Source organism: Taudactylus pleione, unplaced genomic scaffold (assembly GCF_031769625.1).
Source record: "Taudactylus pleione unplaced genomic scaffold, aTauple2 ptg000571l, whole genome shotgun sequence".
Classification (NCBI taxonomy): Eukaryota; Metazoa; Chordata; class Amphibia; order Anura; family Myobatrachidae; genus Taudactylus; species Taudactylus pleione.
In genome coordinates this window covers 3,643,435-3,660,557 of record NW_028284973.1, presented here as the reverse complement: position 1 = coordinate 3,660,557, position 17,123 = coordinate 3,643,435, and the positions used below count along the sequence as shown (strand labels likewise).

At 44.8% G+C, this 17,123-nt stretch overlaps 1 protein-coding gene across 1 annotated transcript in view; it reads left to right on the top strand.

Annotated features, from left to right (window-relative positions):
* Positions 1–17,123, top strand: part of DGKB (diacylglycerol kinase beta) — a 511,490-nt gene that overhangs the window by 143,912 nt on the left and 350,455 nt on the right. The window contains exons 16-17 of the mRNA XM_088453127.1: positions 992–1,081; positions 5,559–5,719. Of these exons, the coding sequence (XP_088309253.1) occupies positions 992–1,081; positions 5,559–5,719 (251 nt within the window). The remainder of the gene's footprint in view (positions 1–991; positions 1,082–5,558; positions 5,720–17,123) is intronic.

Sequence of the window (17,123 nt, the reverse complement as noted above, 5' to 3'; positions counted from 1 at the left end):
AAACTCATTCTTTACCTTACTCATTGCGGTGTATTGTGAACAACATGTTCGTTAGTGACCCTTCCTCATTTCTTTCTAAGAGGACTCTGACAAAATTTATAGATACCCAAGTGAAATAGACCTACTGGATTTCATCTGGTGAGAAATATGCAGATAACATTATGAAGATATAGACATGTACTAAAGCAACGGCCACCATGAACAAGGGTTGCACAATTGTTTGCGAGTTTGGACTGGAAAAAGAGGAAAGACGCCACATCAAAGTCCATTTAACACCCTTTAGGACCAACCTCTTCAAGCATTTCAAGTGTTCAATATTTTTGCCACAATGCTACTTAGTGGTGGAGTCGTAATTATGCCCTACACTAAGAAAGAGAGAGAGAGAGAGAGAGGGGTCTTTGGGTTGTATTTATTTCATGTGTCACCTTAATGGGTTTGAAACGTTTAATAAAAAATGTACATAGGGTTTGCTTTCCCATAAAAAAGATCACATAGAAGACAGAAAGGTATTCCATCAAATGTATAGATCCTGGTTTCCACCACCTCCAATGACGTGCTAAAATCATGTTGTTTTTCAGAGAATAAAATGCAAATCAGTAATAATAATGTCAGCAGCTGCTCTTTTATCTCTGATGTTTACATCTAATAAGGTTCATTAATAGCGGTGGTCATCGAATATTTCCCAATAAAATTATCCAAAAATTTGAGGCTATTTCATGCAACAAGAGTTTACTAGCAATCCATGGAATGTGTCTACATGTATGACATAGGTGGAGTCCAACATATAAGTAACACAAGGCAAAAAGGACCCATTATAATCGTAATTCCTACTGTAGATAATGGTGATGATTAGATGGTTCTGTTATTGTGACTCAGATCTTGGTATAGAAATGTAGAATACTTAAACTTTATTTCATATGTTCAGTGGATGCCTATAGTGCATGTTTACAATGCATAATAACAGTGACTGCTTCCTTTTTTTCCCCAACAGATAAGGCCAATTTGACAAAACAACCCCCAGTGGCTATACTACCTTTGGGTACTGGAAATGATCTAGCACGATGTTTGAGGTGGGGTGGAGGTAAATAAACACTGTTTTTAATAATTGATTTTAATATGTACTTTGTATGATCCACAGACAAATATGTGGTGATTAAGGACCATTAAATTGATCACGTTGATCTAAAGCTGGGTACACACTTTGCCGACGGATTGGTCAGCAGACCGATCTTCCATCAGATTGGCCCGATTGGTGAGCTATACACACTTACCAATCGGCTGGTCATTGTGTCTGGGGCCTGGGCTGACATTACGACTGGGCAGGTATTTCAACTTGCCCGCCCAGTTGTGATGTCAGTGTCGGCGGTTCCTGTGTCAAGTGTTTCGGGTGGACGGCGGGTCGCCCGTACACAAAGCCAGATGCATTGATATCTTTCAGATATATCAGCATCGGCTTCTGCTGCACGGCCGACCCGATATGTCTGTCAATGACGTTGTTCACAGGCACATCGGATGTACACACCCGCCGATGCACTCGTGATATATTGCTCGTGTGTACCCAGCATAAGGCTAGATTCCAAAATGGCACTCTTGGTAGCTAGTTGTGTGCAAACACCTGAAAATTTGCTCAGGAATAAATATTGTCTCAACCCCCTACATCCTAATAAACATAAACATATAAAGGTATGGGGCTATCGGTGGGATACACATACGGTAAGTGAGGTCACCGGGACCCCACACATAACTAACTACACCAATAGACCCGGGGCCTAAGTCTTCCTGATGTCTTGTTAATCCTGCTGTCTACCCAGATAATTACAGGGTCCAGTAGGTAATTGCTGCTGTGTGTCAGCGCCCAGCTGTTTATCTCCACCTCACAGGCAGAGCCCTGTCTATTATTCCTGGGAGCCCCCAGTTCCCGGACCTCCCTCCTCCCTGCTCTGCATTCCAGGGATGACAGATGCAGGGAAAGTGACTTTGAGTCCTATGGGAGAAAAGCGCTATATAAATAAAATTATTATTATTATTAAGCTCTGCTCAAACTATGGCATCCATACACAACTTAGCCATATCTGTGGATAGCATAAAAAGCAGGTTCTTTTCAAATAACATACAAAGCAAAGTCAATTATGGCACAATGATTCTATCCAGATTCCAAAGCCCATTGATGTGGCTAGTGTACAAAGCAATCCCCAGTCAATGAAAACAAGTCTCAATCAATGGCTGATTAACATAGATAGATCCGTAGCAGTCTCCAAGATTCTCAGGAGTATATTTACTAAAGTGAGAGTTTTTAGAAGTGGAGATGTTGCCCATAGCAACCAGTCAGATTCTACTTAACATTTATCTAGCACCCTCTAGAAGATAATTGCTAAAATCTGATTGGTTGCTATAGGCAACATCTCCATTTTTAAAACCCGCACTTTAGTAAATATACCCCTCACTGTCCACGACATCACTACCCTGGCAGACGTTAATGTACACAGTTCTGTCTGCGTTCTTTTTTTGCGCCCTTTAGCAGACTGCGCATGGATCGGACCCTGCATACACAACTTTGAGCAATTACGGGTTATTCAAAGTTGTATGGATCTCAGTTGTGTCTCCACTTGCGACTGAGTAGATGCTACTGAGCATGCACGTAGGATATAATTGCCGTGGGTATATTGACAGAATTGCGGGCTTGTCTGACTTCAGTTGGATCTTTTGCACCCACTATAGGACGCGTGTAAATGCTGATGATGACGGCTACGTTTACCATGGACCAATGAGGGTGGCGCAGTTGCATAGATGCAACTGACTCTGAATATAGACTGAGATACACATTTTTGTTCCAAGCAGTAGCGGCCGCAATTGTGGCTTATTTATGTACAACCTTGAATCAGACCAAATATGTTTCATACTCAAGGCACTATCATATACTGTAAACCAGACTTTTGATCTGGTGTCTAGCGCATTGCACATTTCTTATCTGGGAGCTAATTTATAAGACTGGACTCCACTGTTGTAGTGTCACATCAGTGTCCAAGACCCCGTTACTAGGTCAGGATGCTATCACCATTCATGACCCCACTGGCCGCCTGTGGTAGCCCCAAAGTGTTTAGTCACTTATCTGTAAATGTGGCTGGCATTTTACTCCTGGCGGTTCCTACTGTTCTGCATCATGGGATCTGCCATCTTTGATTGTATAACATGATGCGTTGCTCCCAATAACTCCAGTAATAGGTTTTACCTAGCCTATAAGTGCTTAGAATGCCATATTTAAACCAGGAACTGCTGAAGGCACATTGTCAGTACAACATCTTTCTCAGAGGATCAGTACCATAGATCCTGCTTCAGTACTTGCTCCATGTTTGCTTTACAGCATTTTGCCTCAGTATATACCAGGAAGCTTGCTTCAGTATGTGCTTCACAGCATTCTGCCTCAGTTTGTACCAGGAAGCCTGCTTCAGTATTTGCTTCACAGCATTCTGCCTCTGTATATGCCAGGAAGCCTGCTTCAGTATTTGCTTCACAGCTTTCTGCCTCCATGTGTTCCAGCACACCTGCTCCAGTATTTACTTCACAGCATTCAGCTCCAGTGCAATCTATCACACCAAATCCAATGTTCCAGTAACTTCTGGCTTCAAACAGAGCATAGTGCAGTCTGGTAACTGCAACTGAGCCACATCACCTGATGAATGTGTAGTTTCCCCAGAATAAGCACACTCCAGTGGTTGTTTGTACCATGATCCAGCTTGTGATTTCCTTTATGGAGTAACATCTTGCTGAAATCGCTCACCAATGATTTCTTGGCAGTTTCGGACAGGTAATAAGTTTATACGGTTTCCTGTCTCGCCCTACGAGTGAATCAGAGTGCTGGCAGCTGTCATAAATATATTTCTGACAACTCCCCATGGCTCTTCCTCTAAGTGATGAGCAGACGTCTGCGGAGCTTGGCTGCTGTGCAGCGGAGCCATACATACTTTGGAAAGAATGGATACCCTTCTCCCAGCTGATTGCTTATCTTCTACTCAGCTCCCCCCTTTGCCTCCATGATTGCAGTTGTAACTCCTCTTTCCAAGTCTCGGAAATGTCATCTGCTGGGCATCTGAATTACTATTTTTAGGCAATCTGCATTCTGGAAAAGGAAACACAATCTAATTGCGGATCATTTTTGAAGAGCATTTCTGCACATGACTTATCATGTAACTAATCCCTAATTTACCTTGTATTCTCCATCAGAAGGTGCAATTCTTTCTCCCCTACCTTCTTTGCCATGTTGAATTGCATAAAGACAAGCTTTTATCCCTTTAAAATATAATAATAATAATAATTATTATTATTATTATTATTATTATTATTATTATTATTATTATTATTATCTTTTAGTTATATGGAGCCATCACGTCTCCATTAGGTGAAACCGGGAGAATTATAGTGAAAAACAAACAATATAATATTAAAAAAAAATTCAAAAAGACTGTACAAGGGGATTGATCAAACAGTGAAATATTAGACAACTGGGTGAGAGTTATCAAGAGTAGCACTCAGTGACCCAGTGCCCTGTGAGGATGGACAGAAAGTATCAGATACGCTGACTGAAAGAGGGAGCTCACTGGAGACATGGATAGTTCAGAGTGAGAACCAAGAGGTTGGAGGGCTCTCCTCCCAAGAGCTGACAGTCTAGGGGAGTGAACGGGGAAGAGATGTGGAGGGAACAGAGGGCCTGATTCAGACCCGCTCGCGAGCGCTCAGCGCTCGCAAGCGGGTCGATGTTGCCCAAGTGCGCATGTGCACGACGGAGGCGGCTCCGTCGTGCGCATGCGCGAGACCCGAATAACGACGGCCAAGCCGTCATTATGGGTCTCGCACCAAAGGGGGCTTGCTGTCGATGGTGATTGACAGCACACCCCCTTTGGTTGGCGTGCCGGGGGCATGGCTGCCCAGACGGAGGCGTTCCCATGGGAACGCCTACCGTCTGGGGCCGGCCCCACTGACATCACTAGTGATGTCAGTGGGAGTGCTTTTGGCTCTGATAGAGGTCATCCACAGCAATGCGAGCGTCCAGGAGGCCGCTCCAAAAAGTAAGAGGGACGGCCCTGATTCAGAGCGAGCGCTCTATCAGAGCGTCCGGCTCTGAATCAGGGCCTGAGAGCTAAAAGTGTGAGTAGAACTGGTAGGCTTTAATGAACAGGTGATTTTTCAGGGCACTTTCAGAAGACTGCAGGGTAGGGACATGAGTTCCAGAGAGAGAGAGACAGAGACAGAGACAGAGAGCAGCCGATCAGATAACAGCGCACAAATAGATATGTCACATCATTCCTCTAAATTGCAGGATTTTAATTTCTATCCAAAGTGGGAGCCTGAATTGTTGGCATTCCCCAGAAGTATGTTCTTATGTATAGGAGTAGCTTATCTGCATATATGCTTTATGGGTTAGTTTCAAAAAGAGGTAACTATAGTAAAGAAATGCCATTGACACTGTCCAGAAGTCTAATCTCCTACATAGCTCCTAAATCTCAAAAACATCCACAATATGGAAAAATTCACATTACACTTACATTTTCTGTACTTTGTAGGTTACGAAGGTGAGAACCTGCTGAAGTTCCTCAAGGACATGGAAAACGGCTCAGTAGTTCAGTTGGACCGATGGAAAATTGAAGTGATCCCAAATGATAAAGACGAAAAAGGAGACCCAGTGCCTTACTCCATCATAAATAATTACTTTTCTATTGGAGTGGTGAGAAATATGTTATTTACTTATAGCTAATGGATGCCATTGCGTGGTGTTTGTGTTTTGGTCAGTGCAATGCAGGTCAGGGGGTTTCTGACACATGTAAATAGGGACTATGGTAGTCATGAGACATAAATGTAAAGATCAAATGGCCTGTACGATTGTCGTAACCATCTCAACCACTGGCGACTTTTTTTTTCTAAAATGTCATAAAAATTGCAGATTTTTATTTTTATTATCAAGAATATCTTTTTAAAAATGTATTTACCTATTTTAGTAAAAGAAAATATGAGTAGGGAGTGTCTAGTGCCCACCCAGTGTCCATGTGTCCCCCATTGTAACATTACCCACCAGTGTCCATAGGTCCCCAATGTTGCACTACCCATAACTCCACCCCTCCCCCAACTTAGTGCTATGTGCCACCATTGAATTTTTGCATCTCACTTCCCCTCTCAGTGGCATTACATCTTTATAGGGCAATGGATTCCCCCTAGTGTTATTACCCACACCTCCATGGTATTAATCCTTCCCCTCACCATCCTGCAGTAGGCAGGTCTCCGTGGTAACTGTAGATCGGTCCCCCTGTTGCAGCTGATCTCAGCACCTGCGGAGGAGGAGGAGGACACGATCGCAACTCTCATCCCATGCAGCTGTGCCAGTTCAGTGGATAAAGTGGTACTTTGCATGGCAGTTGTATTTTTAGGCAGAGGGTGGTTTCTAGAATATCGTTGGTGATGGGTAACATACAGGAGGGAGCACTGTGTATAGATTACCATGGGCTTGGTGAGTAGAAAGGAGGGTTTGGTTGTTAAAGAGCGTAGGATATGGGGATGAAGTATGTTGTGGTTTTTAGATTCCAAATTCTTGTTATGTACATGTACAGTACTTATAGAACAGCCGCATGTTGCAGTATATAGATCTATTTTGGTGAAACTAAATGAAATATAAATCGTACAATTGTCAATTTGATAGAAAAAAGTGGAAATGTGCTTTGATAGGTAAAGTGTATATTCACATACAGTACATACATCTATATAATAAGTTAGAAAGTGTGTGTGTCTGTCCTTTATGCACGGCCAGAGTTTTGCTCCTACAGTAGCTCCACCAAATTTGGCATGGTAGTGTAGTTTGACAGGATTAGATTTTTGGCTATGTTTGAAGTTTGTCAGGGCTATGGAGGTCTACATGGTGCCCACCAAGTAGGCCGTGGAGTCTCTGATTTGAAATTTTGGTTTAAGCAAGTTCTTTCAGGCTGTCTTCCAATGCCTAAAACTGCACTGATCTGAAGGCACAGGCTGCTATGTACCAGTGGGGGCAGGCAGAGCTCCAACAGAAGAGCAGTGAGTCGGAGGATCAACTGTCACACTGCACCTGCACTGACAGTTACTCATTTCCTCCAAGAACATTTTTATATGCCAAGGTTTCCAATGTTAGTCTGCAATGTAAAAATTGAAGGCTGTAGATGCACTTCAAGGTCCATTATCCATTATTATTATCCCAGCTAGTATACAACATGGGGCTGATGCACAGCTGGTACCAACACGGGTGTAAGCCTTTCCTGAAATAAGTGCTTGCAAACGTGTATTTGTGCACATATGTAGATCCTTACACATCACCAGATACATACAGCATGCCTCTACATTGCAGAACATACTGTATGTAGATCTGTACATGGGATGCAGTCAGGAAGCCGATGGTCGAAATGCCAACCGCCGGCTTCCCAACTGTCTAATCCCGACAGGGGACTAATGACAGGCGTCGAAATACTGACGCCTATCATTATGCCTACGCCGGGAGCCCGACACCCGGCATACCGAACGAAGATAAGCTGGGCATGGGCAGCCGCAGGCTCCCAGGGGGACTTAGGGTTAGGCACCCCCACGAGAGAGTTAGGGTTATGCTAGGGAAAGGGGGGGTTAGGGTTACGCACCCCTGGGGGGGAGGTTAGGGTTAGGGACCCCCGGGGGGAGGTTAGGGTTAGGCACCCCACAGGAGGGTTAGGTTAAGGCTGTGGGGAACTGGGTGGTTAGGTTTAGGCACTTACAGGGGGGATTAGGGTTAGGCACTAGGGGGGGAGGTTAGGGTTAGGCACCCCTAAGGGATGGTTAAGGTTTGGGGTGGGGTAGGGTTAGGTTACTAGGTTAGTTACTATACTTACCAATCGGGATTTTCAGTCCTGCAGGTCTAATGGTGCCGGGCATAGGTCCGGCGGTCATTCATACCGATCCCCTGTACACACCTCCAGATACATACAGCATGTCTCTACATTGGCAGCACATACTGTACTGTATGTATATTTGTGCACACCTCCATATACATACAGCATGTCTCTATATTGGCAGCACATACTGTACTGTATGTAGATTTGTGCACACCTCCATATACATACAGCATGTCTCTATATTGGCAGCACATACTGTATGTAGATTTGTGCACACCGCCAGATACATACAGCATGTCTACATTGGCATCACATACTGTATGTAGATTTGTGCACACCGCCAGATACATACAGCATGTCTCTATATTGGCAGCATGTACTGTATGTAGATTTGTGCACACCGCCAGATACATACAGCATATCTCTATATTGGCAGCACGTACTGTATGTAGATTTGTGCACACCGCCAGATACATACAGCATGTCATGTGGGCGGGGGGGGGGTGACTGCCGGCAATGTTGAGGACAAGATGTACTATGCTGTGGAGCTGCCAGTAAGGAGTCTAGTGGCGGAGTGGTGGCAGGTGTGTGGGTGGGGGTCAATATCTTTTGTGGGGCCCCCACAGCTTAGTTGCCCAGGGGCCCCCACAGACCTTAATCCGGCCCTGCTCATGGATTTTGTTTCAATCCACAATATAATGGCCTCTTCTGTGTTGAGGGTGGCAGGTATACAATAACAGACACATATACTATTAGTACAGATTATACTTTTTATTTTACGCTTTAACTTGTTTCACTGGCTTATTAGTGGAGAAGCGGATCGTTAGTCAGATTACTGTTCTAGAAAAGTTCATGGCTCAGTTTAATAATCCAGTTGTGGTCTTGGAAATACAAAGCGTGATTTAACGAGAATACGTCTTACCTGTTCCGATAATAAAAAGTTTCCCTACGCGTCTATGTACGGCTCATGTGTTGCAAAAGCACGGGTAATATTAATACCTCCTTTACAACATATTAAAGTGTCAAATGCAAAATGGGACCTCAAGGTCTCATTTGCACTAGAGAATGTTTTTTCAAAAGGAAATATGAAGCCTATGACCCAATTCCCAAGCTCACATCATGGTGATATTTCATCTTAATAGACATAGGATAAATGCCAATTATATATCGAAAAATATTTTTATCTTCACATTTTTGTATTTTGTCTCGCTATGCAGATTACAACCTGGCTTTTAAAGCTTACTTAACATTTTACTAAAAACCGCTGTAAGGAAATATTAAAATGGCTTGCCTTTGTTCATCTCTTATTACCAGAAAGTAGGGACATATTTCCACGCTAACAGCCAATTGAAAAATAGGCCAGTGTATATACTCTCTCATGGCTAAATGTACATCTCTCCTTAAGCAAAGACATGTACAGTAGATTGGCCAAAAAGTTGAAACATTAATTAGAATTTTTTACATTATTGTATTTCTTCTTTGACCTAAATATTGATACTATTGATATCTGGAGAAACTTGTCCTCCCCTGCAAAGTGTTAGTTTTTATACTAATGAGAGTCGTTTGCCGAACCGAGTTTATATTGCAAACTGTTTCTGCTGTCACTGTCTATTTACAGATTTGTTTTAATTAGATTACACAAACCATGTTTAGAAAACGATAGCTCGGTATAACTTTTCAGCAGCTTTTAAAAAGAAACAAAATTGACTTTTTATTTGCTTTTTATATAATATCTTGTGCACTGTGGGCCTGATTCAGAACCGGACGCTATGCTGCACTCGCTCGCATTGAGCGATCTTTCACAATCTGCGCATGAGTCGCAATGCGCATGCGCGAACCAGTCATTGCGATGGGAAAGAGCTCGACTGTAGCCCGCAGTCGGGCCGCTATTTTGAGTGACAGATGGTGGTCACAGGGGAAGGTGCGTCAGAACGGCGTTTAATGGGTGTGCATAATTAGCAAAGTAACGTCATTACACACGTGACTGGGTTGTATTTTAGCCAGAACTGCTCGCAATGTTGTGGTGGGAAAAGGCTACCACAAGCGCTGCGAGCAGCTCCGATGGCTCTCGATGTTCCCGATTAATCCTACAACTGCCGGAGATGACGTGCGTTGCGAGTGGCGAAGGGGCGTCTTTATACAGGTACGAGCGCATAGTGCGGTCGCTCGCTATTACTTAGTGGGCGGTTTTACGTGACGCAGTGCGAGCACATGATTTAAATAGCCGGCCCCTTTTAGCCAGCGAGCGCCCGCAAATAGCGTCCGGGTCAGAATCAGGCCCAGTGTAATAAGCAGAAAATATTGGTTTTATTCACATACCAAAACAAAACCACCAAAAGTATTATCATGGCATATTGTTGTTGTTGTTGCTTTTGTTGTGAATAATAATAATAATAATATTATTATTATTACTATTTAGTTACTGAATACAGTGCCATCATATTACAAAGGTATGTTACGCATTTTTGCATTTGATTTCAAGTGAGTTTGTGAAGTTCGGATCTTAGAACAAGGCAAAACTTAGGCTGAGCATCCACTATTCAATTTTCTGTCAGGTATCTGTCTAATCTGGCTGGTTGGAATGAAAACCTGGTAATATATGGTAGCAAATGACAGTCGATCATACGGTTTTAAACACTGAAAAAAGGACAAAAAAATTTGTTCAAATTGGTTACATTTCTGAAATCCGAGCCCCCCCGATCCGAGTCCGATCCGAGTCAGGCTCGACTTTTCCCGCCTGACTCGGATTCTGAAATCGAGGCAAAACGTCATCATCCCGCCTTCCGAGTCTCGCGGGTTTTGGATCCTATATAAGGTACCCGCGTCGGCGCCATTTTCTCACTCGGCTGTGGACAGTGAAGAGGGAGGGTGGGAGTTAGGGCTGGCTGGGCTGTGTAGTGTAGTGTAGTGTAGTGCAGAGTAGTGTTGTGCTGTGCTGTGCTGCGCTGTGCTGCTGTTGTCCATAGGGGCTGTGTCCACTACTTCAAAGTCCATAGGGGCTGGCAGGACTGTGTTTTGCAGTCAGTTGTCCATAGGGGCTGTGTTCACTCCAAAGTCCTGTGCAGTGTCCCAGTCCTAAAGGGGTGCTGTAGTGTTGTCCAGGGGGTGCTCTGTCCATCAGGGGTGCTCCCCCCAAGTGCTAAAAAAAAAATATTTTTTCTGTGTTTGTGAATTGTGTGCGCAGTAGCCGCACGTGCATCAACAAAGTAGTGCCAAGCGTGTGCCTGTGTCATAAGTAAAGGGCCGGCTGGCTTGACCGTTAAAGGGTGCTATAACCCCCAAAGTACACTCCAAACCAAATAAAAAATTTTTTTCTGTGTTTGTGAATTGTGTGCGCAGTAGCCGCACGTGCATCAACAAAGTAGTGCCAAGCGTGCGCCTGTGTCATAAGTAAAGGGCCGGCTGGCTTGACCGTTAAAGGGTGCTGTAACCCCCAAACTACACTCCAAACCAAATAAACATTTTTTTTCTGTGTTTGTGAATTGTGTGCGCAGTAGCCGCACGTGCATCAACAAAGTAGTGCCAAGCGTGCGCCTGTGTCATAAGTAAAGGGCCGCCTGGCTTGACCGTTAAAGGGTGCTGTAACCCCCAAAGTACACTCCAGTCCAAACCAAATAAAAAAATTTTTTCTGTGTTTGTGAATTGTGTGCGCAGTAGCCGCACGTGCATCAACAAAGTAGTGCCAAGCGTGCGCCTGTGTCATAAGTAAAGGGCCGGCTGGCTTGACCGTTAAAGGGTGCTGTAACCCCCAAAGTACACTCCAAACCAAATAAAAAAATTATTTTCTGTGTTTGTGAATTGTGTGCGCAGTATCCGCACATGCATCAACAAAGTAGTGGCAAGCGTGCGCCTGTGTCATAAGTAAAGGGCCGGCTGGCTTGACCATTAAAGGGTGCTGTATCCCCCAAAGTACACTCCAAACCAAATAAAAAATGTTTTTCTGTGTTTGTGAATTGTGTGCGCAGTAGCCGCACGTGCATCATCAAAGTAGTGCCAAGCGTACGCCTGTGTCATAAGTAAAGGGCCGGCTGGCTTGACCATTAAAGGGTGCTTTTACCCCCAAAGTACACTCCAAACCAAATAAAAAATTTTTTTCTGTGTTTGTGAATTGTGTGCGCAGTAGCCGCACGTGCATCATCAAAGTAGTGCCAAGCGTGCGCCTGTATCATAAGTAAAGGGCCGCCTGGCTTGACCGTTAAAGGGTACTGTAACCCCCAAAGTACACTCCAGTCCAAACCAAATAAAAAAATATTTTCTGTGTTTGTGAATTGTGTGCGCAGTAGCCGCACGTGCATCAACAAAGTAGTGCCAAGCGTGTGCCTGTGTCATAAGTAAAGGGCCGGCTGGCTTGACCGTTAAAGGGTGCTATAACCCCCAAAGTACACTCCAAACCAAATAAAATTTTTTTTTCTGTGTTTGTGAATTGTGTGCGCAGTAGCCGCACGTGCATCAACAAAGTAGTGCCAAGCGTGCGCCTGTGTCATAAGTAAAGGGCCGGCTGGCTTGACCGTTAAAGGGTGCTGTAACCCCCAAACTACACTCCAAACCAAATAAACATTTTTTTTCTGTGTTTGTGAATTGTGTGCGCAGTAGCCGCACGTGCATCAACAAAGTAGTGCCAAGCGTGCGCCTGTGTCATAAGTAAAGGGCCGCCTGGCTTGACCGTTAAAGGGTGCTGTAACCCCCAAAGTACACTCCAGTCCAAACCAAATAAAAATTTTTTTTCTGTGTTTGTGAATTGTGTGCGCAGTAGCCGCACGTGCATCAACAAAGTAGTGCCAAGCGTGCGCCTGTGTCATAAGTAAAGGGCCGGCTGGCTTGACCGTTAAAGGGTGCTGTAACCCCCAAAGTACACTCCAAACCAAATAAAAAAATATTTTCTGTGTTTGTGAATTGTGTGCGCAGTATCCGCACATGCATCAACAAAGTAGTGGCAAGCGTGCGCCTGTGTCATAAGTAAAGGGCCGGCTGGCTTGACCATTAAAGGGTGCTGTATCCCCCAAAGTACACTCCAAACCAAATAAAAAATGTTTTTCTGTGTTTGTGAATTGTGTGCGCAGTAGCCGCACGTGCATCATCAAAGTAGTGCCAAGCGTACGCCTGTGTCATAAGTAAAGGGCCGGCTGGCTTGACCATTAAAGGGTGCTTTTACCCCCAAAGTACACTCCAAACCAAATAAAATTTTTTTTTCTGTGTTTGTGAATTGTGTGCGCAGTAGCCGCACGTGCATCATCAAAGTAGTGCCAAGCGTGCGCCTGTATCATAAGTAAAGGGCCGCCTGGCTTGACCGTTAAAGGGTACTGTAACCCCCAAAGTACACTCCAGTCCAAACCAAATAAAAAAATATTTTCTGTGTTTGTGAATTGTGTGCGCAGTAAGCCGCACGTGCATCAACAAAGTAGTGCCAAGCGTGCGCCTGTGTCCCATAAGTAAAGGGCCGGCTGGCTCATTTCTTAAAGGGTGGTGTAACCCACAAAGTGCACTAGTCTCCAAAAAAAAAATTTTTTTCTGTGTTTGTGTGCGCCTTAGCCGCACGTATATATCAATATAACATAAATGGAGGACCAAACTTTCTCCGATAAAAATAAAATAGGGAAAGATCAAGAACCACTTCCTCCTAGTGCTGAAGCTGCTGCCACTAGTCATGACATAGACGATAACATGCCATCAACGTCGTCTGCCAAGGCCGATGCCCAATGTCATAGTAGAGGGCACATACAATCCCAAATGACAAAGTTCAGGAAAATGACCTTGAAAAAAACATTTAAATCATCTGAAGAGAAACGTAAACTTGCCAATAAGCCATTTACGACACGGAGTGGCAAGGAACGGCTAAGGTCGATCCCTAGTATGTTCATGACTAGTGGTTCAGCTTCACATGACGATGGAAGCCCTCCTCCCGCTAAAAAAAATCAAACGAGTTAAGCTGGCAAAAGCACAGCGAAGAACTGTGCGTTCTAAGAAGATATCACAAATCCCCAAGGAGAGTCCAAGTGTGGTGGCGGTTGCGATGCCTGACCTTCCCAGCACTGGACGGGAAGAGGTGGCTCTTTCCACCATTTGCACGCCCCCTGCAAGTGCTGAAAGGAGCACCCACAGTCCACTTGCTGATATGCAAATTGAAGATGTCACTGTTGAAGTACAACAGGATGAGGATACTGGTGTAGCTGGCACTGAGGAGGAAGTTGGCGAGGAGGATTCTGATGGTGATGTGGTTTGTTTAAATCAGGCTCCGGGGGAGACAGTTGTTGTCCGTGGGATGAAAAAGCCCATCACGGTCATGCCTGGGCAGAAGACCAAACATTCCACCTCTTTGGTCTGGCAATATTTCTATCCAAATCCGGACAACAACTGTCTTGCCATATATACCATATGTAAAGGTGAAATAAGTAGGGGTAGGGACGTTAACCACCTAGGAACATCCTCCCTTATACGGCACCTGCAGCGCGTTCATAAAAAGTTACTGTCAAGTTCAGAAACTTTGGCTCAGACCGTAAGCAGTCCAGGGTCACCTAAATCCCTTTTTCCTGTTTTATCCAAGGAATCGGTGGATGAGGAGGATGAGGACGACATCTTGCCTCCGTAGAACCAGTTTGTGCAGGGACACATTAATTGCCAGCTTGTTTTGTGGGGGCCCAAACGAACCAATCATTTCAGCCACAGTCATGTGGCAGACCCTGGCGCTGAAATGATTGGTTTGTTAAGTGTGCATGTCCTATTTATACAACATAAGGGTGTGTGGGAGGGCCCAAGGACAATTCCATCTTGCACCTCTTTTTTTTATTTGCAGTATGTACTGTTTGGGGCCTAGTTTTTCAAACTGCCATCCTGTCTGCCACTGCAGTGTCACTCCTAGATGGGCCACGTGTTTGTGCCGCCCACTCGTGTCGCTTAGCATAGTCATCCAGCTACCTCGGTGCAACCTTTTGGCCATAAAAACAATATTGTGAGGTGTGAGGTGTTCAGAATAGACTGGAAATGAGTGGAAATGAAGGTTATTGAGGTTAATAATAGCATAGGAGCAGAAAAACCCACAAATTCTGTGATTTTAGCTGTTTTTATGCTTTTTTAAAAAAAAATACAGATCCAAAACACAAAACCCAGAACCCAAAACACGGAAGGGTGGTTTTGGCAAAACCAATCCAGATCCAAAACAAGAAGAAAGATCCACATCCAAAACCAAAACACGAAAAGTGGCCGGTGCACACCCCTAGTTTTAACCAATTTGGCTGAACGACCATTTTTGGCTATTTTCCAGTGTTTGTGAGCAAATGGACGATTGTCATTGGCTCCCATACATTACCAGGTTTTCATTCTGGGTAATGCCCCTCATGGTATGACCATGTCCCCAATTGCATGCCAACACTCTCTTCATACTGTGTCCTGACATTCATCCTGGTGGCCCTGTGTGTGTAAGCCACCTCTATAGGTAAAGCAATCACTACAGTACCTCCAGCCTGTTTTACCAATGTTCAGTAGTTTTCAGTATTATATAACACATTGTAATACACTTACTTAGTTACATAGTCACATATTCACGCAGTTGGTATGGTTAAAAAAAAGACAGAGGTCCATCGAGTTCTAGCCTTACTTTTGCTTTTGAGTTTCAATAAAGCATTTTGTAAGAGAGCTACAAAAACTTTTAGAAGACCAAAGATCAGCTCCGAGCAGCACTAAAGTTGGTAGATAAGGAACATGTTCTCTTACATAAAAGAACGCAGACCAAATGAGAACTTTAAGAAGAAGAAAAAAACCACTGTTACAAGTACATGCAGTACGGAATTTCGGGGAACAAAATGCAATAAGTGTGATCAAAATCGGAAGATACAGTAGGTAACATTTTAAGACAGAGACCATTTAAATTGTTGATATTGCAAGAGACAGAAAATGTAGCAAAATTTGTCAGAATGAAATGAAATGAGCAAAGATTAAAGCTCGGATCAGATTGTTAGACAAGGAGCCTGATGCACAGGTCAATGTTCCAAAAAGTCTACTCCAGAATGTTGTTTTATGTACATACACAGCCAGTACAAAATATTGTCTCACTAAGGGGCCTATTTATCATTGTGTATTTGTGGCTTAATCCCCAAAAACAAACAGTTTTCGGGGGTTAACTGCAAATATTATGTTTCCGCAGGGCCGGTGCAAGGTTTCAGGGCGCCCTAGGCGCGGTTCACAATGCCACCCATTTTCCCCCAAACCCTCCTCCCAGATTGCAGACACAAACGCAGCGCCCGAATAATAATATTCACATGACCCAAATTAAAGGGATGATTCCCCCTGCAGTGCCCCCAGTAGTAAGGGCCCCTGTAGTGCCCCCAGTAGTAATGCTCCCTGCAGTGCACCCAGTAGTAATGCTCCCTGCAGTGCCCCCAGTAGTAATGCTTCCTGCAGTGCACCCAGTAGTAATGCTCCTTTCAGTGCCCCCAGTAGTAATGCCCTTGTAGTGCCCCCTATAGTAATCCTCCCTGCAGTGCCCCCAGTAGTAATGCTCCCTGAAGTGCCCCCAGTAGTAATGCCCCTTGAAGTGCCCCCAGTAGTAATGCTCCCTGCAGTGCCCCCAGTAGTAATGCTCCCTGCAGTGCCCCCAGTAGTAATGCTCCCTGTAGTGCTCCCAGTAGTAATGCCCCTTGAAGTGCCCCCAGTAGTAATGCTCCATGCAGTGCCCCCAGTAGTAATGCTCCCTGCAGTGCTCCCAGTAGTAATGCCCCTTGAAGTGCCCCCAGTAGTAAGGGCCTCTGTAGTGCCCCCAGTTGTAGTGCTCCTAATAGTGCCCCCGTATGATGCCCCCAGTAGTAAGGTCCCTCTAGTGCCCCATGCAGTAAGCCCCCCCTGCGCACACACATAAACACACACACACACACACAAAAAAAAAAAATACTTACCTTAAACCCTGCTCCAGTGCCTGCTGCCGTCCGTCTCCCATAGTGCACTGCGGGACCCGGAAGCCGGAGCTCAGGAGTGAGCTCCGTCCTCCGGCTGCCACTGGCGCCGGGGGGAGGAGAGAAGGAGCCTGGAGCCCGCTACTAACACAATCTCAGTGGGTGCCCGGTAAATGGAGGGTGCAGGGGGTGCGATCGCCACTGTAGTTAGGCGGACTCAGAAGCGCCCTCTAGTGGCCGGCGACCCTAGGTAGCTGCCTAAGCTTGCCTAGTGGTAGCGCCGGCCCTGTGTTTCCCCAAGATGTATGAAGGAGGGGTTTCTATGGGGCATGCCTGCCGTTTGTGGGCGGCCCTACTGACATCCCTT